The sequence below is a fragment of the Malaclemys terrapin genome, chromosome 2 (assembly GCF_027887155.1).
Source record: "Malaclemys terrapin pileata isolate rMalTer1 chromosome 2, rMalTer1.hap1, whole genome shotgun sequence".
Classification (NCBI taxonomy): Eukaryota; Metazoa; Chordata; order Testudines; family Emydidae; genus Malaclemys; species Malaclemys terrapin.
Window position 1 is genome coordinate 184045270 of NC_071506.1, and position 24621 is coordinate 184069890.

At 42.2% G+C, this 24621-nt stretch overlaps 1 protein-coding gene across 1 annotated transcript in view; it reads left to right on the forward strand.

Annotated features, from left to right (window-relative positions):
* The window catches only part of LOC128831300 (protein cordon-bleu-like), a 32868-nt gene extending 16049 nt beyond the window's left edge, over positions 1 to 16819 (forward strand). The window contains exons 4-8 of the mRNA XM_054017616.1: positions 1682 to 1782; positions 3112 to 5147; positions 5825 to 5944; positions 7871 to 8125; positions 15525 to 16819. Coding sequence (XP_053873591.1) covers positions 1682 to 1782; positions 3112 to 5147; positions 5825 to 5944; positions 7871 to 8125; positions 15525 to 15542 — 2530 coding nt within the window. The 3' untranslated portion in view covers positions 15543 to 16819. The remainder of the gene's footprint in view (positions 1 to 1681; positions 1783 to 3111; positions 5148 to 5824; positions 5945 to 7870; positions 8126 to 15524) is intronic.
* The last annotated feature ends 7802 nt before the right edge of the window (positions 16820 to 24621 follow it).

Below are 24621 nucleotides of genomic sequence, written 5' to 3' on the forward strand. Positions count from 1 at the left end.
TCTGACTTGAACACAGGCAACAACATTCAGACTTCTATGATTTGCTGAACAGTTTTACTTGAAGCAGTACATTTTATTGTATTTTTAATATAAGAGGGTCTCCCAGAAGGAAGCATGTTCAAGGATGGATTTGAATGAGAAGGATCACACCATTAGGGACAGAAGGAAAGGGAAAGACTGGGGCATGGAAGATGGCACAAAGATGGAAGAGGAGAATAGTATAAACTGAACATACAGGAAAGAGGCTTTGGAGGAGCGTAGGCAGTGGGTGGGGGAGCAAATGGAAACCGAGCAGATGTGGACAGGAGCTAGTTGTACAGTGCCTGGGTGAGGATAAGAAGTTTGACAGGCAAAGGGAAGCTAGTGAAAGGATTTGAGAGTGGCTGGAGCAGGAAATTATTTTGTCGATAGCCTAAGCACAAGGACAAATCCTAACTGGGATGTCACAGATTAGCAAATTATGACTTAAAGTGAGGAATAAGGAGAACAAATAAACAAACTCCTAGCACAGGGGAGGCCAACCTGAGCCTGAGAAGGAGCCAGAATTTACCAATGTACATTGTCAAAGAGCCACAGTAATACGTCAGCAGCCCCCATCAGCTCCCCCCGTCCCCCGCCACTCCCAGCGCCTCCTACCCACTGGCAGCCCTGCCAATCATCGCCTCCCCCTCTCTCCCTGCACCTCCTGATCAGCTGTTTCCTGGCATGCAGAAGGCTCTGGGGACGGGGAGAGGAGCGAGGGCATGGCAGGCTCAGGGGAGGGGACAGGAAGGGGTGGAGTGGGGGCAAGGCCTGTGGCAGAGCCAGAGGTTGAGCAGTGAGCACCCCCTGGCCCATTGGAAAGTTGGCACTTGTAGCTCTAGCCCTGGAGTCGGTGCCTATACAAGGAGCCGCATGTGGCTCCAGAGCCGCAGGTTGGCCACACCTGTCCTAGGGTGAAATCCTGGGTCCACTGATGTCAGTGGCAAAATTCCCACTGACTTCAATGGGGTCAGGATTCCACCTCTAAGAACAAAGATCTTGTTGTCACACAAATATCACTGGTATTTTTTTTTTAAAAAAGACAATTGAAGAAAATATGAGAGACCTGATTCTGATTTCACACTGCTTTTAAACCATTGCATAACTTCATTGAAACCAGAGGTGTTACTGTTGATGACACTGTTATATTTGAGAGAATAATCAGGCTTATAATAAATATGATTAGAACTGTCTCCGAAGAGATTAGTTACTCCCTTTTCCTCCCCTCAGAATGAAAAATGGATGTTTAACAGACCTTAATTGTATTTATTTTTAATTGCAATTCATATGTATGTACATTGTGTGCACAATACATGTAGCAGCCTGCTTCAAAATGACACAGATATGCAAACAATTTCCATTTGGGCACTCTCCTTTGACTTCACAGTGAAACCGTGCCATTTCTTTGTGACAAGCTTTATTAATCCTAATCTTTTGATCACCAGCACACTGAGAAACCACAAAGATCCCACAGTGCAAAGGTATTTTAATAAGAGACGTGGTTGTATCAGTATGGTGTGTGCCTGTACCTCTGCAAGGGTTTTGTTCTTTGGAGGTATGTGCTGCACATCTACAATGAAACCAAAGGGGTTGAAATGAGAATGGATTTCAGAGTGACAATGCAAAAATGACCCCACCATTTTTCTCTTTCAATTAGTAGCCGAGATGAAGAAACGACTGCAGCTAAGAATGACAATGAGGATGTAGTCATTGCGGCACGACTCCAACAGACTTTGGCTGAACTGGATGAAGATTTAGAAGGTAGGGAACTGTGTCAGCTACAGAAGTTGTAAGGCATGGCAAAAATATTCGGAGTCAGTTTCTGCCCTGTGCATGTGCAAGGTTTTCATGGAAGTCACTGGGAGCTACACATATATCTGTGAGCAAAACTTGACCCACACTATACATTTCTGCTACTCCAACCCATATTGTTTTGCTGCTAGATCAAATCAGTATCCTTACACTGCTATTATCTATTTATCCAGATATTTATATGGACATCACTGCATATGAGTGCCTGCTACCAGAAAGGTAGCACTTTATGGGCCACATTTTCTGCTGGCATATTTTCACTGACTTCAGTGGAAGTAGAGAATTTGGCACTATGTTTGTGATCAATGTGCTATATGTAGTTTGCAACTTTGTAGCAGGATCCTCTCATTTTACACCACACAAACTGCGTACATTTCGTCAGGATCAAATGGAGAAGGGGGGATGTTTTCTGTGTGATATTTCAACTGCATTCCTACATGTAGTTTAAAGTTAGAACTCTAAAATCCTGACCAGAATAGATAAAAAGAGACTAAATATCATCACAAAGAAATACCCTGCTTCCTAATCACCTGTGATAAATCAAAATATCACACAATTATTTTTGATGCAAAATTATGTGAACCCTTCTTTAAACCTCATAATTTTGCAGCATCTTAGAATGCAGTGGGCCTGATTATGATCTCACTTATGGGAGTTTTATACCATTGCAAGTCCATTAAGTTGAGTGTAGTCACTCTTGATTTACACCAAAGTAATTGAAAGAAGAAATAAACCCAATAGCTCCTTTCACAGTGAAATTGTTACATTCCTGGATGATGATGGGAGGGCGGGATGGTAAAAAAAGAAATGTAAGTTCAGTTTCTTTGTTGGCTTGCTTCAGGTGGTCCCTCAGACAGATTGTTTTTATTAACCAGGTTTGAAAATCATAATTGAGAGATATTTGCCATTTTTCTGAAATGCTCCTTTGGAATATTGCGATTAAGTATTTGTCACTGAGACGTTAGTGAAAGTTAAGGTATAAACAATAGACTAAATTCTACCCTCAACTACACATATGAGATTCCCATTGGCCACATCAGGAGGTGTGCACGCACAATAGGCTGATGGTAATCATCAACCAGACAGTAAAATGTATGCAGATACTGCTTTTTCTTACAACAGGAACACGTATGGAAACTTGTGAACCGGTATGTCGTAAGTTATGTAAGTGTGATCAAAATCCTGATTTGTTGATTGTCTAACCCATCTTTGAGTAATTGACAGTGATGTTGCACGAATCTGACCAATTTGTGAAAGTTTTTGTTTATATTTTTGCAGCAATGGAAGGTATACATTATGAAGCAGATAACGACTCTGTATCAAACCACACAAATGGGGCGTCTAGCCCGTATTTCAGTGATGCAGACACTGCTCAAGATGCTGCCTTTGTTGTTCCAGTAACAATTATAGATGAGATTCTGGATATTATCGCAGTAGGTCCAATTGAAGATGAAGAGAATGCATTAATCCCTAACGCAGATGATGAAGATATGTCAGCTGATTCCATTAATTTAGGGAACTTTACAAATAATAACAGTGCAGGGTCTTTTGATAAGAAACATGTAGATGGTGGATCTCTGAGCATATCCATGGACTTAATTCACCAGCAGTCTTCTGACGATGTATCTAAACCCCTGCCCGTAGAACAGAGGCGAGAGATGTTTGAATCTCTTTCATCCTCGTTTGAAAAGAGAAATGAAAACAACCTGCAACTGGAAAACACCTATAAAAATGCTGTTAGTTCTGAGGAATGCAAACCCATTCTGATTTCTTCTCACCTCAAGCCTAAGACTCAAATCCACATAGCAAGAGAGAAAACAAATCCACGTAATGAACAAAATAGTCAGGAAAGATTCTTGAACAAAATGAAAACAGAATTGGAATTCAAGCCCCCATCAACCAAAACAACTGAGGAGAAAGAAGATATCCTGTCACCACCTCTGTGGGGTCATCGTGCCCCTAGTTCTGTAACAAGCTATGAACCTAAAGTAGGTCTGACAACCTTTAAAGTTGTCCCTCCCAAACCTGAAATAAAATACTTCGATAGAGGTAATTCTTTCTCCACTGGTGCCATTAAGATAGATGACCTAGGCAACTTGATGATTCCAAATGCTGGTAACAAGAACACGTCAGATATTTCTTCCAATGAAACTGAAGAACCTCTTATTGGGAGAGTAAAGGAATTCTGGAGGTCAAACTCTTCAGGAAAACAATCTGACAAGTCTATAGAACATAATTCTAAAAAGTCAATAGTCACTGTGAGCTCCAAACCCTTTAATTCAAAATTTGAAAGCAAACCTATCTCTCCAACAGATCCAAAACCTATACCATCGCAACCAGTTACTTCAAATGTGGCTGAAAGGCATTTTGAGCTTGAAAGAATCAAACCACCTGTGCCAGCCACACAGTCTCAGGTAAAAACGTCAGTGTCCCCAACAATTATCAAGGACAAGACAGAGTTCCCATTTCTAAAGCCTTATAAAAGAACTTCAAGCCATTATGTTGCCTCTGCCATTGCAAAACGCCTAGATCCACTTACATTTAAGACTGATTTGACAGAGAAGCATGATAAAGAGGAGAATAATCATGAAGAAAAACTGATAAAAACTGGAGCAGAACCTCTCCCCAAAGGATGCATTATTATGGCCAAAACCAGCCCTATGGAAATAAAACCAGCAGAAATGAGAGACTCTTATTCAAATGTTTTTACTTGCAGTCACAAAGCATCAAATAGCAGGTTGATGCTTGGTGATAATTCTGCTGTGAAAAACAAAGCAGTGAACATCAGGTTACTGAATCAGACAACCCCTGTAGGTTTCTATAAACGGAGTATCAGTGTACCAACTAAATCTTCTTCAAAGGATAACAGGACTGCAGAAGGCGATCACAGTTTTAACAGCAAACATAGTATAGTTGATAAAAACACACATCCTTTGTCTGATCAGACATATGAGAAGGTGGACCATACTAATTCTTTCTCATCGTTCACATCACCTGATCTCCCAACACCTACATCCTCTTCCAGCTCATTGTTGAGGTCCACTAAATGGCATCCTGCTAACAATATACAAACTAATTCTTCAGGAGCATTGTCAGAACTAAATATTATGCCTGTGAATAACCACGTCATTTCTCAAAGGGACGAGAAGCCTGACAGTATAAATAAATCTGATGTCACTGTACAGACCAATATCTTTGGGCCAAAGAAGAAGTTTAAACCCATTATCCAGAAATCAGTTCCGAAAGATACATCTCTGCACAGCACTTTAATGGAAGCCATTCAGACTGCAGGAGGAAAGGAGAAACTCCGAAAGGTAAAGTGGGGACTTCATTTAGGCCATTGAAACTGGAGAAAGCCTGTATTCACTGGAGTAGACAGCAGCCTATTTTATAACTGGTACTCTTGTTGATGAGCTGTAGTACACGTAATATTTAAAACATTTATAATAGCAAAATTCAGAACCAGGCCACTGGTTATTCCGCACGTACTATATATTATTATGCAACAGCATAGCCACTTGCACTAGTTAGAATAACCAGAGGAATACAGCTGTACAGTATAAAGAAAGAAGTAACAGAGGTTAACCTAAAAGCCTAACCAGTATTCCTGAAAGTTATATAAACATTGGAATGTGTAGTAAATAGGAAACATTTAGCTACACGTCAATGAAAGATAAATAATTACTTTATATCAGCAAGATTTATTATTTGTTAACTGCTGATACTGTGTTTGGTGTTCTGTACAGTACACAGAGGGCTTGATTCTGCATTCCTGAGCAAAATTTAACTCAGTGGGACCACTTGCTTGAGTAAGTAGTATGCATTATGAATAAGGGCTGCAGAATCAGGCCCAAAGGAAGCAAAGCTACCTTGCCCACAGAGCTTAAAATACAGATATGTGCTCCGAACAATTTTAATAAAGTATTTTCAAATTACCTTTAAGTAAATATCTAGTAAAAACTTGATGGTGTCTATTTTGTTCATACTCTAGAGTTCAGACAGCATGATAAATGGAAGTCAGAAGAAATCCTCATATGCCGAGCCAGAGAATGAGCATTCAGCCCTGCTGGCAGCAATCAGAGGCCACAGTGGCACCTCAAGCCTAAAAAAGGTAAGAAATAGATAAATAGGATGAGTGCTCTTCTCATTGGTTGTTCCTACTGAATGTGCTGGGTGAACAATAACCTAGAGTGATGCAAAATAATTTGTATTGCAACAAGAAGACCTTAGAAAAAATTATGACAACAAAGGACAGGACTGTAATGTTTACATGATGGGCCAAATTCTGCACTCAGCTATAGAACTTCATTGACTTCATTAGAATTGTACACTGGTAGCGGAGGGCAAAACATTTTTAATGTGATGGCTAACATTAAATCAAGGAAAAACCCAAATTAGTTTAATATGAGACTGCACACTTCAGATACTTAACCCAACAATCTTCAGTTCGGCATTTGCACAGGCGTAGACATTATGGATAAGCTTTTCATGGTAGGAATATGCAGTTTGCACCCCACCTAACTTATGTGTCAACATACCCCACAAATCTACCTACTGGACATATGTGCATGCAAATACTTGATTTCCACATGCACGCTCTGTTTATGGTCATTAGTTAGATGCATGCAATGTATACATGCAATTGTATGCAACTAACTACAAATCTGACTTATTTCCCCACAATTAGATGACGCCTTCTGTTGGAAGAATTTATCTAACCATTAAGGCATCTCTTATTTTTAATAGCCAGAGTCTGAATTGCTCTAACATGAACCTTCACTCAGTTCACTGGCCCAGCCAAGGAAGTGTATTGGGCAAGAAGTGTCCCATCTCCCTGATGCAGTGACTCAAACCATTGCCAACTATCCACACAGCTGGGGATCACTGGATGTCTACCAACCACATAATGTCCCTGTTGTTCCCTATGTGACTCCATTATCCTCAAAGCAACTGTGAATGCCTCATTACTCTTGGGGCAGATAGAATAGACAGCTTCCTCTGATACTGACATCCCACAACACAGTATGTTACCAGAGGCAGAGAAAGAGCAGTCTGGCACACAGCCATTCCAAGACTGAGGAAGGCAAAGGCCACGTTTGCGCGCGCACACGCTACTGAACTGCACGGTATATTGCTTGGGCATAGCTGAGAATCCGTGTGAAGGAAGTTCTGAAAATAAATTGTTGTTGTATCATCAGAGAGACTCTTTCAAATTCTTTTCTCCAGTAAATGAGTGGCTTTTTAAATTATTTTTAAGAATATTTTTTAGGAACCATCCATCACTTTTTCACACAATGTGGCCTGTGTTAATTAATGCAATGCATATGTATTGTAGTGGACAGAGTACAGGAATGGAGTACAAGCGCTCCCGAGTTCTTGTTCTGCTATTGGCTCCCCCTTTGGCCTTAGATAATTCACATGCCACTCTCTGCCTCAATTTGCCCATCTGTGAAATGGGGATAATAATATTTACTTTGTATCCCCACATTTGTCCTGTGAGGATAAATTTGTTAATGTTTGCCAAACACTTTGAGGATAAATAAATTCTTGACATTTATGACATTATCATTGTTATTAATAGCTATTGTTTAAGACAAAAGGCTGTTGAAAAAAGCACAAGCAAGCTTCCCACCAGGTTGTTTATATTAGAGCAGGCTTCTGCACATATAATTCATGCAGCAATTTTAGGTTAAGGAATTCCAAAGTAACCCAAACTCACACCAAGTCCAACTGTCAGCCTTTTACCTTACACTCCAAGAGTTACAGGATGCTAGAGTTCACAGTAAGTAAAGATTGAGTTTCTGAGACACAGTCAATGCCAAGTCCTTGGTCCTGGTAATCAGCCCAGTTGAGTGATGTGAGAGAGTAGTAACAGATGTTTAAACCAATGAGCAAACAAAAGTTCTACGTGTTTTATATCAGTTGAGCAAACTGAAGTTGGGAGTGGTGAAATAAAAGTGTGCATCAAGTGTCAAATAATTACAATTTAGTGTTATCCCAGATATTAACTATTCACGTTCAACTGTCTTGTTGGTAGATCTCATCATCGGCCTCTGAAGAGCTGCAGAGCTTTAGAAATGCAGAACTGTCCTTGCAAAATAAAAAAGCCTGTCAGGCAGAGCAACTTTGGATCCCGCCTCCACCTGTCCTGCCGCCGCCACCACCTCCTCCCAGCCACAAGTCAATGACAGCTCCGAAATTTCCTGTCACTGCTACAAGTAACCCTGGGGAGGCAAGGGAGGCCCTAATGGAGGCTATTCGCTCTGGTGCTGGAGCAGCAAGGTTAAGAAAGGTAAACGTGCTCATCTATGTTATCAGCTTTTTCGCTGAAACAAGCTGAGGATGCAGTGCTGCTCTGGGAGCAGTTTGCAAGTTGTGCTAGCTATGGTTTTTTTTTTTTTTCTTTTTGCCAACTTAAAGAGATACGTACCATGTTTTCTTTAACTGCAGTGGAAAGATTAGTGCTGCATCTCAAGTCTTTGGACATTAGAGCATATCGCCTCACGTGTGGTTTTCTTCATGTAAGAATAAAATTTGCATACATATTTTCTTTTGAAGAGGAATGTTAAGATCATTAATTTTAAAAAATCATAGAATTTGGATGACCTCTTCCATTAAATTCTGACAAACTAATAATAGTCAGATAGTCAGTTGACCTCTGAACAAACAGGACCTAGGATAAGCCAGAATTAGGCCCATCTATCTTTCCTCTTAGCCCTTTCCAAAAAACTTGCACCTAAGCAATTTAGGGATAAATATTCACCTTTAATTCCAATAGCGTATCATAGGTTTTGGGACCCAATGCATTCGCCCAGTCAGCCACCCTCAAGGCTGACTCTGGATCAAATTGTGAGGCCTAATATTCCTGACAGTGTCCCTTTTATGATATGCCAGATTTTTACTAATACATTCCATATCTCTCCTAAATTGTGGTTCTGCATAAACCTTGTGAAGAAAATGAAACTTAACCACCCAGTATGCAAGTATGTGCACACAGCGCACATGGTAATTTCCAGACTTTCATACTCTGGTATGAATCAGGAATAACTTCTCTGAAGTTAATAGAATTATACCAGTACAAAGTTCATCTGAGATAAGTTTCAGGCCCTGTGGGGTTTATTCTGGTTTTAGTTGTATGGCTGCAACTCCCAATGGGCCAAATATTGCTCTGAGTTATACTGGTGTATTTTGGAGTCACTGTATTAAACTCTTTGAGCCAGATTCTATTGTCAAACTGAGTTACTCCTGGTTTACACAAATGATGGTGAGAACAGATTCAGGCCCATTGGCTTCAGTGGCTTTATTCCAGAATTCATTCAGTAACTGAGAATGGACTTTAGCCCATGGACTTTTGGGTATTTGCAAGCACAGATGGAGTTTTCCCACCTTGGGACGCCGCTGATGCAAACCATAAACATATAAATATGATTTAGCCTTGTCCATTTTCCCTTTATAAAACAAACTGAGCAATATTATCAACCAATTGATACTATAGCTATAAAAGTTCTAATTTCTTATAAAGTACAACTTTTTAGAGTTATTACTCATTACACGAACAAGTCAGTGTTTCAGGGAACCTCTAAGGGTCCAGCTTCAGCATGCTAAAATAAACCAATTTGTGCAGTTATTTTGCATGTGTAAAATTACACATAATATGCTCTCTTGGGTATGTATAAAAGGCACCTATCACTTCGGTGTAAACCATCTAACAATGTTATGAAGAAGCAAAACACTTCAGAACAAATTATGCTTTCTCTCTCCGTTCCACCTGGTTACAGAAAAATGTTGATTTAGATCTTCAGGTATATTTTATGTATTATTGTATGTTTATTTATCCATGCTATTCCTGAAGAAATGGTTTCTAGCAACAGTGGGTTTTACACATCAGTGCAATCAGGATTGGGTTCAATCTGAACTCTTCCAGCAAGGAGTTCAACAGCCATGGTCCTACTTCTGAGTCCCAGGTCTTCCCAAAGTGTCTGATAGTCTAAACATAGATCCCTCCAGCTACATTGTCCCTGTGGAGGTTAGCTGTCTTGCGGGGTGCAAGGGCTAGTGGTGGTGGTGGTCTCAGAAATAGTCAGGCCCCTAGGGTTATCATACGTCCGGATGTTCCCAGACATATCCGGCTTTTTGGTCCTCAAATCCCCGTCCGGGGGGAATTGCCAAAAAGCCGAACATGTCCGGGAAAATACTCCCAGCTTTGTTTTGCCGGCATCCCTGCCCCAGTCCCCTGCTTACCTTAGAGCGGCTCCGGCAGGCTGCGAGCTGCAGGCGGATTCACCCGCGGCAGCGGCTGCTGTTGCTCCCCCCAGACACCTCAGCTTTGTGTAGCTGAAGAGCCGAGCTGCCCGAGCGCTACCGGCTTCACGGTTTGCCGGGCAACGCCCAGACCTCCGGACCCTGCGCCCCCGGCTGGGCGCTTCCCCAGCACAGCCAGAGCCCGGGAGGGGAAGCACCCGGCCGGGGGTGCAGTGTCTGGAGGTCTGGGGGCTGCCCGGCAAACCGTGAAGCCAGTAGCGCTCAGGCAACTGTTTCGCATGGCTGGGAGGGAGAAGGGATAATGCGGGGTGCTCAGGGGAGGGGGCAGAGTTGGGGCGGGGAAGGGGTGGGGCCAGGGCCCCGTGGAGTGTCCTCTTTTTTAATGTATAAATATGGTAACCCTACAGGCCCCCATCCACTAAAGCTTTATAGATCAGGATCAGGACTTTGAAACCTGTTCTGAAGTGAATGGAGAGCCAGCGGAGTCCATGAAGGCAGATGTGATACATTTACATTGGCCTTTGTTGTTTAGAAGGCATGCAGCTAAGTACTGTGGCAATTTCATCTTTGTCCTGGTGGTTGCATTCTGAGGGTAGATGAGTTTCCTGTAGTTCTAACATGCAGGGCCGGCTCCAGGCACCAGCAAAACAAGCAGGTGCTTGGGGCGGCACATTTCTTGGGGCGTCATTCTGGTGCCAGCCATCATAGGCGCCGACTCCGGGGCATGGGGAAAAAGTGCCCCCACTGCCCCAGCTTGCCTCCGCTCCGCCTGCTCCCCTGAGCGTGCCACCGCCGCTCCGCTTCTCCCCTTTCCCTCTCAGGCTTGCCAGGTGCAAAACAGCTGTTTCACGCACCAAGGCAGGGAGGGAGGGAGGGAGGGAGGAGAAGCCGAGCAGCGGGCGCTTTGGGGAGGCGGCGGTGGTGGAGCGGAGGTGATCTGGAGCAGGGAGCGGTTCCTCTACCCTCCGTTACTTCCTGTGCCCCCCACCCTCTGCTCTGCCTGCTCCCCTGAACGTGCCGCTGCTCCACTTCTCCCCCCTCCCTTGCCTGAGGTCGCGGGGCGGGAGGTCGCGGGGCGGGAGGTCGCGGGGGGGCCTGCAGGAAGCAATGGAGGGGGGAATGCAGCACACCCGGGGATGGAGGCGGGGCTGGGGATTTGGGGAAGGAGTTCGGATGGGGTGGAGTTGGGGCAGGGCTGGGGGCGGATGGGCACGAAAGAAAAGGGGGGGGCGGCCAAATTTTTTTTTTGCTTGGGGCGGCAAAAATCCTAGAGCCGGCCCTGCTAACATAGAGGAGACCAAAGAGGACCTCACCTATGGCTTTTGCCAAGATGAAAAGGAGCAATTGAATAATAAGTCCTGTGTGGCCCTAGAGCTCCACATCAATTTGACAATCTGACACCCAATGCCCTCATTGGCAATATTAGAGTATTGACAAATTCCTCAAAGAGTTTCCCCCAGTTTCTACAAATATTACTCCTGTCTTTCCTGGGTTAAGCTAGAGCCAGATGCTTATTTCTTTCTGGCATTAGGACACCTAGGCAGAGGCTGCATTGGTGGAGGGGGATACATGTTATCTGCATATTGGTGGTAGATGAATCTGGGGCATCTCATAATTTCTCCAGACAGTCCCCTGTACAAATTAAAGTGGAGGAGAAAGGAGTATTGAGCCTTGCAGGGCTCTGCATCACAGCTCTCTGAGTTTTGTCTACTAGGAATGAGTGCGTCCAGCTGAATGCTGCTGCATTTGCCCCGACAGCTTCTGGCATGCATATCGTTAGCACTGTAAGAATGATGGTGTCAGAGGTCAGAGAGAGATCTAACAGTATTAGCAGAGAGGTTTGTTTTCTGTCCAGTGCCAGAAGGTCATGCATCAACATTAGCCAGATAGTTGTTGGGTTTTTTTTTGTTGTGCCTTCCTCTGGATCTAGAGGGTGAGGCACCCAGGATGTAAGCTGAGGACGAGTACTGCTGAAGGTGGAATGCCACCACCCTTTCAATGTCCTCCAGAAAAAGGGAGGGCTGGAAAGTGGTCAGTAGTTGGATAGCATGAAGTGTATGTTTCTTCTTGTATTGTTCAGGGCAGCTGATGGCTTGCTGACTTTGAAGGAGACATTGATAATCCCAGTTATTGTGGTGGGGCTAGGTGTTCGTCACTAGACTTGCATGAGGACTGGGGCATTCAGATGTATAGTTGGTGGGCTGGAACTTCTTTGAATCCTCCAGGGCTTCTATTTGGGAAAATGGTTCAAATTCCATTAAGGCAGATGGGATGGGAGATGTTTCCTAGGTAGTATCCCTGTCTCAGTGAGACCCACTCAAAGCAAGATGAGAACTATTCAGAGTAGATAGGATTTAGGCTTTTGTGTTTATATGTTGTATGGAGATAGGCACTCTGGGTTGATTAGCAGGTTCATAGCATGGAATAGTTCTGCTGGCCATTATTTGGCTGATTATATGTTTGAGGGAGAGTCATGTTTTGCTTCCTTTATGGCTGCAGCATGAGCCTTGCTGGTGAGCCTTGAGTTGTTCATGGACAGCGGATCTGAGGGGATTTTGTGCCACAGGCAGTGCAGACTTCTGTCTTGCTTCATTTTGCATCATTCATCAGAGAACCACAGTGGCATGTGTGGGAGGCATGAGGGCAGGGCTCATTTTGAAACTCCTTTGTCAATGTTTTCTATTAGATGTTGGTTACAGATTGTCAACAAGTGGTCTTTCAGTTGTGTGGATTTCTCTTCCATTGTCCTCTTGAAGTTTTCTGGAAACAAGAGCTTCTGACGGTGAAGTAATTTGGTTAGTGCATAGTTGGGAGAACCAGGAAATATCTGTTCTTTTTATGAATAACATGCATGCATTTGTATTTTCATTTGTGATGGGTTACTTGCCCTGGTGTTAGACCAGATGGAGCTGTCTCAGGAACCAGGCAGGAAAGGCAACACAATGGCCTAGATAAGGAACATCCCAACAAACACTCAAACAATGGCCAAATTAATAGCTGTGAAGAGGCAACTCCTTGGCTCCAACCTGGGTTACACAGCTGTTTTGCCAGGGCTGAGTTCCTAGAGATCAAAAGACACTGATCATTTAAAGAACTGCCCTATGGAAAGAGAGAGGGGAAATTATCAGCTGCTGCAGGCTGCTACAGACTGACTGACAGTCGGGGGAACTTGGTCCCGAAGAAAACAGGGGCATCCAGGCTGTCTTAAATACCTTGGGGCTTGAGGGGAATGCCAATTGTAGGCAAGACACTATGTTGTTGTTTTTAATCCATTTACCTGAATGCTCTGCACCTCTTGGCAAATAAATCGTACTTAGTTTTGAAGTGGCATTTGTGTCACTGCATACTGTTACTGTCCAGAGACTCTCAATGAAAAACACTTTCAGGGGCCAGGTTTGTTGGGCCTGCTCTATATCATGGTTGGCAGCCAGGAGGGTGTAACACAAAGACTCATTTTAAGAGTGGTTGGATCACAGGGTCCCATCCCAGAGAGAAGTGGAGGCTCATGCCTATCACTTGAAAGAGGTGGGGACCAGGAACATAAAGAGAAGGTCTTTAGTTTCAGTATTAATGAAATAGTGGCCTACCCAGGAACACGGTGTGGTGTTCACACTTCCAAGGTCTGACGGCAAACCATAGATAAGGCCTATCATGTATCCAGCTGCAGGTGTGTTGCTGGGGCCACCTGTGAGAAGTGCATGGTCATTATGTTAGATAGTATATGTGAGTATGTAAGGGGGTTTTATGGGTTACCATAGCCTAAGGGCAGTTAATCATCAACAGGAGCCCTTATCTGGTCTCCCTTTGCTTTGGCTGCAGTGGGTGTCAATGGCCTGGGTTCTTAGCTACTAACAGACTGTGGACAAGAGCACACGAGATATTTAATTCCTGGCTTTCACTGAAAGCAGTGGTGACTGGATAGTATCAGACAAAAGCACTAAGGCAAGAGGATGAATGGGATGATATAGGGAAGAATAAAAGATTTACTGCCTATCTAGGCCCAAATTCTCTGGTGGTATTAAGAGACAAAACTCTACTAATGGAGCTGCATACGTTTGGCTTTAGTTTCAATAGTGATATAATGTATTCAAAATATTGTACCATGTGGCTTTTATATCAGTTTGGCTATACTCATGTCCTTTTATTTATGTTTACTTTCATTTCCTTTTATCTCAGAGATAGTATGAGAATATATGGGTCAGATTTCTAAAATTATGTATACCTCTGCATGTGTATATATGTGTGTAATTTGCACATGGATTTACCATCATTATACAAGGAATCACAGTTATTCCATATGTGAATGACCAATTATACATCTAGCTGTGAGCACAATTGCAGCCAATGTCTGCCCTATAAAATGGAAATATAGGATGGACCCAATTCTCCTCTCAGTTACACAGTTGCAACTACCACTGGGCAGATTTTGTTCTCACATCTATACAAATCCCATTATTTTAGTTGGGAGTTACACCCATGCATTTTATTTTGGATAGTGGGGGGGAGGGGAGAGCTGGCATTCTGGTGCAGGAGGTGGGTTGCATATGCGGAGAGTGCAGTTTGATCAAATGGGACAAATGAAATTCTGAAATAGTGGGCTGGCTGCTTAGCACAGAAGGGGGGCAGAAGTTTCCCTCAAAAGCCTTTGGCCAAGCTCTGGCGCACAGGTTAAATGAGCCAGACAGTGATCTGACCATCTCCTTCACAGTTAGAAGCATTCACTTGCACACTGTTACTTTGTGTGAATGTGAAAAGACAAAAATAAATTTCAATTCCTTTCCTAGCTAATAAATCATACAGACTAATCAGACTAATTTTTCAAGGAACCGTGCTTCTGCCAACGCCTTTATGGCCAAGAAAGGAAAAGGTTTAAAATGATCAAAAATTTGCTAATCTATTTTACTTTTATGTGATCCTAAAATCTTCTCTCCTCCCGAGTGAGTCAAAGCCCGATGGCTTTTCAAGTTCTTCTCCTCATTCTGGCCTTGACTCTGCAAAGCATCCCTATTTTGGAAGGACACATAAGCATGTGCACTTAAGCACGTGCTTAAAGTTGAGCTTAAATTAAGCACATTCTTAGGTGTTTTCATGAATGGGGTGAAGTTAAGTATGTGCTTAAGTGCTTTCCTGAATCCAGGCCTATGCGTTTCCCCCTCCTCCCACCAGGGAACATGCACACAAAAACAAACCACCAAGTAATTTATGTGACCAATCACATAACAGAAAGAAATTTTCATCTGTCTGTCCACAGACAGTCTGCAAGAAAAAAAAGACACTAAATTCACTGAGTGCAAATTATTTGCTAGTAAAAAAATGGTGATATAAAAATAACAATAAAATGACCCCACAAGAGAATGTTTGGCTAGTAATGTCAGCAGTTGGAGGTTTAACAACATATTGAATGATCATGTGCTTTTCTTTTATTATAGGTCCCTCTCCTAGTTTGAATCATGTCTAAAGAACAGGTAATTGGAAAATCTAACTTCACACACACACATAATCATCATTCAAAGACTGAAGTGGCAAAGAACATCAAGAAGTTTAGTTTATTCTCCTGTCTACGGGCCAAAATAAGTTGCAATTGAATGTACCTGCAAAATGGTTCTAAGGGAAAAATATGATGCTTTGCTGCACAGTTTCTGTGCCAAGGACATGTGTTTTGCCTCTAAATATTTAAGATTGCCAATAAACTATTGTTGGCAGGTTAATAAAAATATAAACACTGTGTAGTCCTGTGTTAACACTTAATTGTGTATACGGGGAAAATAAAGATTTTTGCTATCTGTGTGAACAATAACATTCATTCAGTCTTAAGTTGTTTAAAATATGCAAATGTTTCAAACAATTTACTTGTTTCTTACCCTTTGATTTGGACAAAAGAGCTAGAACCAATAAGAAAAAAAGCAAATAGAATAAAGATCCATCAATTTTAATCACAAGAAATAAGTTATGGCAGATTCTGAAATGCCTAATTTGCCATATGCTGTTATGTTCTATAATTAGGTGAGTTTTATATCTCTAGAACTCTCACTAAGCAGGTAATCAACAGTGAACATGAGATATACTGAACCCATTCATGACACTGTGAAAGTGTTGTGAGATGTGAAATAAAAGGGACCTTTACTTACTTAAAGCCTTCACAGTCTCTAATGTAATGTTTCAAAACACTGCTTAGTCTTTCAGGATCTGGGACTCATTCCTGCCCTCTGAAATGGAGGTGTGCCCGCTCACATATGTAAGAGCAGGACCAAGTCTATGGGTCAGATCCTGAGCTGGTGTAAATTTCACATAATCTGGCCCCTTGTTTCTAATTCATCATGGCTCTAGTGTTTTCTCACCATTATTTATAGCAGCTTATTTTACAAATATTAACTACTTTGGTAGTTGACATATATTTTGAAAATATTTCATTAAATTGAAATGATAACTTCGGAAGGACAGATCAGTCAACATTTTTTCATATTTACTATATTGTAATGAATCTGAGGAAGTAAGAGTTTGTATATTTTAATTTTTTTATAATCATTTTAGTACTATACACAGCCCAGCATGGATATATTTGGGGGGAGGGTTTCAGAGCTGGAATTTAAAAACATAGCTGTGTAGTGTTGCTAATGTTAAAAAAGAGAAGCACTGTTTAGCCATCTGTACTTAATATGAATGTATGTTATATATTGTAAAATATTCATCTGTTAGTGCCACAATTAAAAAAAATTGTACAAGATTTGCAAGAATCTTTGCCTTGCCCTTTACAGTTACAGAACAAACTGGGAACTCGAGAGGGATGAAAAGGTAATACAGCAGCATGTCGTGTTTCAGTTCTCAGAGTCTTCAAGTAAACTGTTTCAAACCAGAAAAAGGCTCACAGCTGATCTGATGGGAATGCTATTAAAAACTGACAAATGGAACCAAGGAACCAAATTGATATAAATCCTGATATTAGTGCAACACTTATGGAGAAAGATTATCTCCTCATTTTGGAATTATGTAGAGTCACAAAGCCACTTGTTGTTTTATAACCCATGGTAATAAGTTAAGATCACCCTTTTGTTTGAGCTGGTTGGCGTGGTTCAGAGGTAAGCAACCTATGGCACGTGTGCCGAAGGAGGCACGCGAACTGATTTTCAGTGGCACTTACACTCCCCGGGTCCTGGCCACCAGTCCCGGGGGCTCTGCATTTTAATTTAATTTTAAATGAAGCTTCTTAAACATTTTAAAACCCTTATTTACTTTACATACAACAATGGTTTAGTTATATATTATAGACTTATAGAAAGAGACCTTCTAAAAATGTTAACATCTATTACTGGCACGCGAAACCTTAAATTAGAGTGAATAAATGAAGATTCAGCACACCACTTCTGAAAGGTTGCCGACCCCTGGTCTAGTTACATAGTGGTCATCTTGGCCCCAGAATCTTACCAATTTATCCTACAGCAGAAAACTAGAGGTACCACCATAAAAATGGATTTACACACATTGGAACTAATCCTGACAATTGTTAGTCAAAGGAGTCATTCTTACTCATACAAATAATTCCACTGAAGACAAGTGCAGCTCCTATAGATAAGGAGTTGCGAGACTGGGCTCATAGGAGTATATTGTTCTCTTGATATGAGAGTGAAACTCCTTAGTGCTCACCGATTCTGTACCCCTTGGTGCTTATGTGACTACTCCTATTGAATTCAATGAGACTATGCATGAGTAAATGCTACTCAGTGGAACAAGAGCTGCAAAATTGGATCCCACGAGAATGATATTCTGTATATTATATGCCTTAAGATTCAAGCCATACAACCATCCTCAGCCATAAGGCTGGCACGAATGATACAGAGCTAAATTTTTTAAAAGTTATCCTTGGAAAAACCTCCAATTATCAAAATCCAAAGCATAAAGCAATTATAAGAGTATGAACATCTGTGGTACAAAATGTCAAATTCACTGTGACACAGAAAAGATGATCGAAAGTCCACTTCAGAGGTCACAGAGCAAGTTAAAGTTGCCTTGAGGCCAATGGGGAGTCCAACTTCTTGCACCATCACTGCTGGAAAATGAGTACACTATTCCTGTTCCTCTCTTCACTACAACTACAGCTTCTACTTACATGAGGAGCCAAATTCTGGTGGCTGCCTGGAAATAGGCCATAATGAACCCAACAAATGGGAGAGTAAATTTGCACCTATATTCAAGGCAATACTAACTAAGTGTGTAGCCCCCTTATATAATCTCTTCCCACTAAAAGTAGGATTCATCTCTGTGGGGCACTGTTTCCTAGAGACCATGGCCAGATAAGGGAGCATACATGCATAACCCCGTGGAAGATACCCACTTACCTCTCGGTTAGTCCCTGTAGTGTCCCTACATGGCTCCTGTTGTGGAAAGCCAGCAAAGTGGGTGCTCTCATGGAAGGGCCAAAATACGGACCATCAACCGCTCCATCATACATCTGCTGGCCAAGATTTTTCTAGCATGCACTTAACCAGAATTTGGCCTGAGGAAGGAGCAGCACATGGCAAGTGGTGAAGAAAAGAACGTGGGAAATAGTCATTGCTAGCAAGGAATTTATTTTGAATATGCTTACTTGTAATGTGTATGATCAGGGAGGCAGGAAGGTTTTTCATCAACTGATTCTTCCACCTCTCGTTGAATTGTATACAGACTTATCCACCTCATATCAATTTTACAAGGCAATTCCATGGGGCCTGATTACTACCCCCTCCAACTCGTTGCATCCCCTGCCCTATCATCATCATTTATACCTGTTCAAAGAGGGAGTGAAAACACTACCACCAGCATAAGGGAATGGAGAATTCAGATATGGTAGTGTCTACACTTTGCATAGGTGTAAGTGACTACACCTGGTATGAAGTAGGAGAGAATTGGGTCCCAAGGCTACAATAGAGAATGTGCTGGTTTCATTCACTTTTTACATTGTTTTATAACTATTTCCTCAGCTCAGAGTATAACACTTGATCATGAAATCAGTTCTTAAAGGTGTCTTTCCATTTTTAATTTTAAATAATACTGGTTATATGCACAAAATATTTGACTTAGGTAATATAGCTTTGTTTTTTCTGGGATTCTTCTTTTCCATGTTCAGTAGTAGGCTGCAAATATTGGCTACACAGCACTGGACAAAAATATCTTTTGAAGTGTACATCAATCGCCTGGGTTTCAAGCGGGGAAGAATTCACCTTCTTCACCCCACAGATGTGATTTGCACACTTTACACCACATTGATCAAAGGCAAAAATGTGGCCAGCATCAGCTTGTCACTGCGACACAGATGAATTTTCAAGCTTAGGAAATAGATGCACCTACCACAGGCAATTCATGTGCTAATCTTTCTAGAACAGAATGAAACACTCCACCAGCTGCTTTAGAGTTAAACACGTGCTTAATGCAAAAATAATACTAATAATTAATAATCAGGACAAAATTTTGCCTGCAGTGGATGTTTGTCTGAATGACTGTATAAAGAGTAAGACCTCAGGGTCTGCCCCTTTGTTGCAGCAACTTTAAGAATAGGTTTCTGCAACAACATTCACTTAAACAAATTGCATGTGTATAGGTTATTTATTAATATAATAAGGACCAAAACTTGCTCACATTACTCACAGAAAAATTTCCATTGATTTTTCAATAAGTGATTATTTGCCCCAGGATGATTTGCCTCTGATACTTTAAGGTTTTTAACAACATAATATACAATTTATTTTTATTCCTATTCTTGTTTAATATATTTTTGTTATATATATGTGTGTGTGTTGCTAAGTTTGGGCCATAACATATACATGTACAATGTGTTTAAATTGATGTTGCTATAGCAACCTTAATTTTTGCATTTCTTGATTTAAAAAAAAACTGTATAACACTAATGTTGCCTTAACAATGTTTGCATTTAATATCTTCTTTTGAAAAGAAAACTGAAGAAAAAGAGAATGGTTAGGGTCAGCATGTGAATGATCACAACTAGGCTCAGAAGTTCTCACTTCATTGCAGTTAATAGGATTGTGAGTACCCTTCACTGCTGCTGTCTTCATTTGCCTGGAAAAGGTTACTGTGTGTCTCACTTCTTAGCGAAGTGCATTGGTTTACACTGGCATGACTGTACCTTCCTAAAGAGGAAAAAAAAGTATTATTTATTATTAACTGAACATTGTTATTTACTATTTATTTAAGCACTGACAAGTTCTGTTTATGATGCAGAAGTTTTGCTCCCTGTATCCATCTACCAATTTATTTTTCACTCAAGAAATTCAAGAAAAGCCTTCGGCGAGGCCAAATCACAGGATGTTTCATCCCCCAAAGAAAACTTTTCATGAAGTTGTTATGTACAGTTAAGAACAGGAGATTATCATGGAAACCTTTTTGCAAAATTAACTGTAGCTTCTGAACCTGGCAAAATAGGAACCAGTAAGAAATCAGGGCATATGTATTCAGAACGACTACTCAAACACTGGTCGCGGCAGAGTCAAATCCAACTCCAGAAATTGCTGTAGTCTTCAGCCAAATCTGAAGGCAGCAGGTTGCCTCGAAACTTCAGCTTCTTTTTTCTCCTATTTTTCCTCCTGGCCTCTGTTTGATTTGTATGGGTTGAATTAAAAGCTTACATATGCCACATCTCTTCTCTGACCTTTTTATGCTCCTGATACTGATACTGTTATGCTCACAGTCCTGAAAAGTTTCTAATTAGACAAACTGAGATGCTGGTGCTGTTGCACGTGATGGGGGGGGGAAACGGACACTATTCAGGTGCCGACGACTGCTAGGTGCTTTATGACCTAGGAGCTGTGAGGCAGAAAATCCTAGCACAAGAACAAGATTGTGGGACATCATCATATGCACCATTGTCACCTGTAATATGAATGCAGTGGACACAGTGCAAATATGAATGGGATTTGTTTTACATTGGTCATAATGTGCCAGTTCAAAGAAAAAGGAGTCTTCCATAAAACAGGTTTGGGTCTGTGCTTTCCTGAGCTTAGAGTCCAGGATTGGAAATCAAGACTCTTGGCTTCTATTCTTGGCATCACCATAGACTTTGTTATATCACTTGTTTTCCCTCTCAAGGGTCAGCCATTTTGAATCCATGTACATGGTGTGATTCAGATAGCCATTGTACATGCAGAGCAGGCATGTGCACTCTGACTGGGAACAGCGGCCCATATAGCCAAAGCAGGGGGAGAGGTTACTGAGGGTGATTCTGACCTTGGGGTATGACAGAGGAAGTGAACTAGGTGGCTTGGGGTGGGGGGTGGGGGGGGCTCTGCAGCCTGCACTTTGCTTAGGAGGTGGAGGAAGGGGTAATGGTAGAGGTCAGGGGGAGAGAAGGATGTTTCTGTCCACACGTGAGGCTATATCTGCCCTTAAAAAAAATGCTGATGCTGACATCATATGAACCAGGAAACTGGGAAAACTCTTCTCCCTGCCCACCAGACTGTAAAATGAGCCTCCATTGGTACATGTTACACTGCAAAGTTCTATGCAGAGGACACCCTCCTGCCTAACCAGTTTGGCTACCAACTCTGCTGCTACATCTGGATCTAGGGATTCTTCAGAGAGATCCAGGGACCCCAGAAAGGTGCCGAGCATCTCCCTGGTTAACACCTCATCCTTTTGATCTGCCTGATTCATTGAGTGGTGTCCTCCATACCCCTGACCTCAGCAGTGCCTGGTGCCTCTATGCTGGCCAGTACTGGGTTTCCTGCACATGCCAGTTCAGAGGATTCAGTCCATTTTGTCAAAGGACAGTCACGTTTTTCCTCCTGGCACCAGACCCACTCTTATTGTCCCAAGCCTTCAGACTAGAATTCAAGTGGGAAACTGTCCACCGCAGTGTTCAGATGGAAGGTGCTGTAGAAAGTATTGTTTTTATTTCTGTATTAGCAACAGTTATCCCACCCCATGTAAGAGCACTGCTTTGGTCAGTGTTTGTGTGAAATTTCTTTCTAAGCCCCATATCTATACGTTAAAGCTTCCTACCTCTGGTATTTCTTAGAATTACTCAAGGTTTCATTCATGAACCAGGGCTGTTCTCTTATTCCTGGAGCTGTTGATTCTCTTTTCTCACTCTGCTTTCCTTTAATGGTCCTGCCTATTATCCAAGTAGCCACTTTTGCCCTGAGAAGCACCTGTTGATTAATGCTGCTTTTGTGAACAGAGAAGGATGTGGTGCGTGATTCCCCCCCCCCCCCGTCCCCTATCAAAAGACCATTAAAATGAGTCATCTTAAATAGACACCTATTTTATACTAAGGTGACAAGCCATTGCCTCACAACCATGTTTAGCAGCCGTAGGTTTTGTTCCCCCACCATGAGGATCTCTCCTGTGCACTTATTTGAGCAAAGAACAGGCAGTTTGGCCACAAGGATGTATCCATTTTTGGTTTCCAGTTGAAAAATGTCCTTTTGAGACTGTATATTTTCTGTGATCCAACTAGGATTAAAATATTAGGGAATGAAAACAAATAGCAGTATTATTCCCACTAGAAAGCATACTTATAGGGGAAGAGAGAGGTTGAAACTTTATTGTAATTCAACACCAGGACACGTCTAGAAATGGAGCAATTAACAGGTTGTAGGGCTCTGGGTCTCAGCTGCTGCTGCTGTATTCTACAAGTGTTGCCAAGAGATGCTAAGCTGAAAATGCAAATATCTTCAAGGCTGAAGGATCAAAGAGCAATTAAATTAAAAACTGCTGACAAGTCAATCTTAGCAGCCATTTCCATGCTGAACTAGGTCAATAAATCTTAGCCTGCTGTAAATCTTACCACCTAAAGGTGGGCTTGCATAACATGAAAATGCAGTAAAATATAGCAATACATTTTATGTAAATACTTTTAAAAGTAGTGAATAGCATGTTTTATTTATATTATCCTGCCACCCAAGCAGTCAAGAAGAGGTTAGACTTCTGGAATGGGTCAATTCTTAATTCGGTGAGAGAGCTGAGTGACAAAAAGTCAAGAGCCCTCTTTCCTTGTTTCTTTTCATGTATATTATTATTATTAATTTGTCTTATAATAAGTTGTGCCTATAGCACCCAATTGAGATCAGGGCCTCCTTGTGCGTGGTGCTGTACAAACACATAGACAATCCCTGCCCCAAAGACTTTTACAACAAAATAGACTAAAGATACGGGAAGAAACAGAAGCACAGAGACTTGCCCAAGGTATCACAGTAAGTCAGTGGCAGAGACAGGACTGGAAGCCAAATCTCTTGATTTATAATTAGTCCCCTATCCGCTGAACCATGCTGCTTCCCAGTGTGTACATCATTCACGTGAGAACATCGAACACAGATTATGCAGCAAGAAAGCACAATCCCCAGGTGTAGCGTCTGTTTCAGAACGCCAGCGAAAGCAGCTGTTCAGATAGCCAGCCATTCTCAAGCCAAACTGTACCAAACTGCTGCTTCCAACTCTGTTTTTAAATCCTCCCAAATAGATATTATGTATTTCAACTTTTTAGCTAAATGCATTTCCAGCATCAAGTATCTAAACTAGACAAATCCCCAGCAGAACCACCAAAATTTACAAATGCGAATACAGCTACTAAATTTAAAGCAGGCTTTCAACAGAGTAACACCTTCCTGATTATAAATATACTTCTCCATTGTGGCATCCAGCTCTGCCTCCCCAAGCCCTACTCACTCTTCTTCCTCAGAGAAAGCCTAGGTGAAAAGGTTATTGTTACGGTAGCACCTAAGCGTATGTCTACGCAGCCCACAGCAGCGAGCCCCCGCCCCCCGCCTCCTCCCAAAAGCCTGGACCGACAGACTTGGGCTAGCAGGGCTAACACTAGCACTCTAAATATAGCTGTGTAGACAGCGCTTCAAAGTTGAGGTGTGGGATCTGTAGCCTTGGAGGCCAGGGGAGGGGGGGGGGGTTTCAGAGCCTGAGCCACAATGACAAGGTGCTGTCTGCACAGCTACTTCTAGGGTATGTCTACACTACCCGCCAGATCGGCGGGTAGCGATCGATCTATCGGGGATCGATTTATCGCATGTAGTGTAGACACAACAAATCGATTCCCCGATCACTCTCCCGTTGACTGCTGAACTCCAGCTCGGTGAGAGGCAGAAGCAAAGTTGACGGGGGACCGGCGGCCGTCGATCCCGTGCCGCAAGGATGCAAAGTAAGTGATTCTAAGTCGATCTAAGATACGTCGACTTCAGCTACGCTAGTCTCGTAACTGAAGTTGCGTATCTTAGATTGATCCCCCACACACACCCAGTGTAGACCAGGCCTTAGAGTGCTAGCATGAGCCTTGCAAACCCAAGTCCGTGCCTCTGGGCTGAGAGGTTTGCTGCCGTAGACTGTGCAGACATGCCCTTGATGGCCCAACAAAGATCTGTTGAGCTTGCTGCTATACAAGCACATCATAACAGGCAGTCCCTGCCCTAAGAGTGTACAATCTAAGGTATTGATCCTGGAGTTAACTCTGTGGCAGAGCCAAGATCTGAACCCACCCCTCCTGAGTCCCTGTCCGCTGCTTTAATCACAAGACCATCTTGCCTCCAAAGTGCA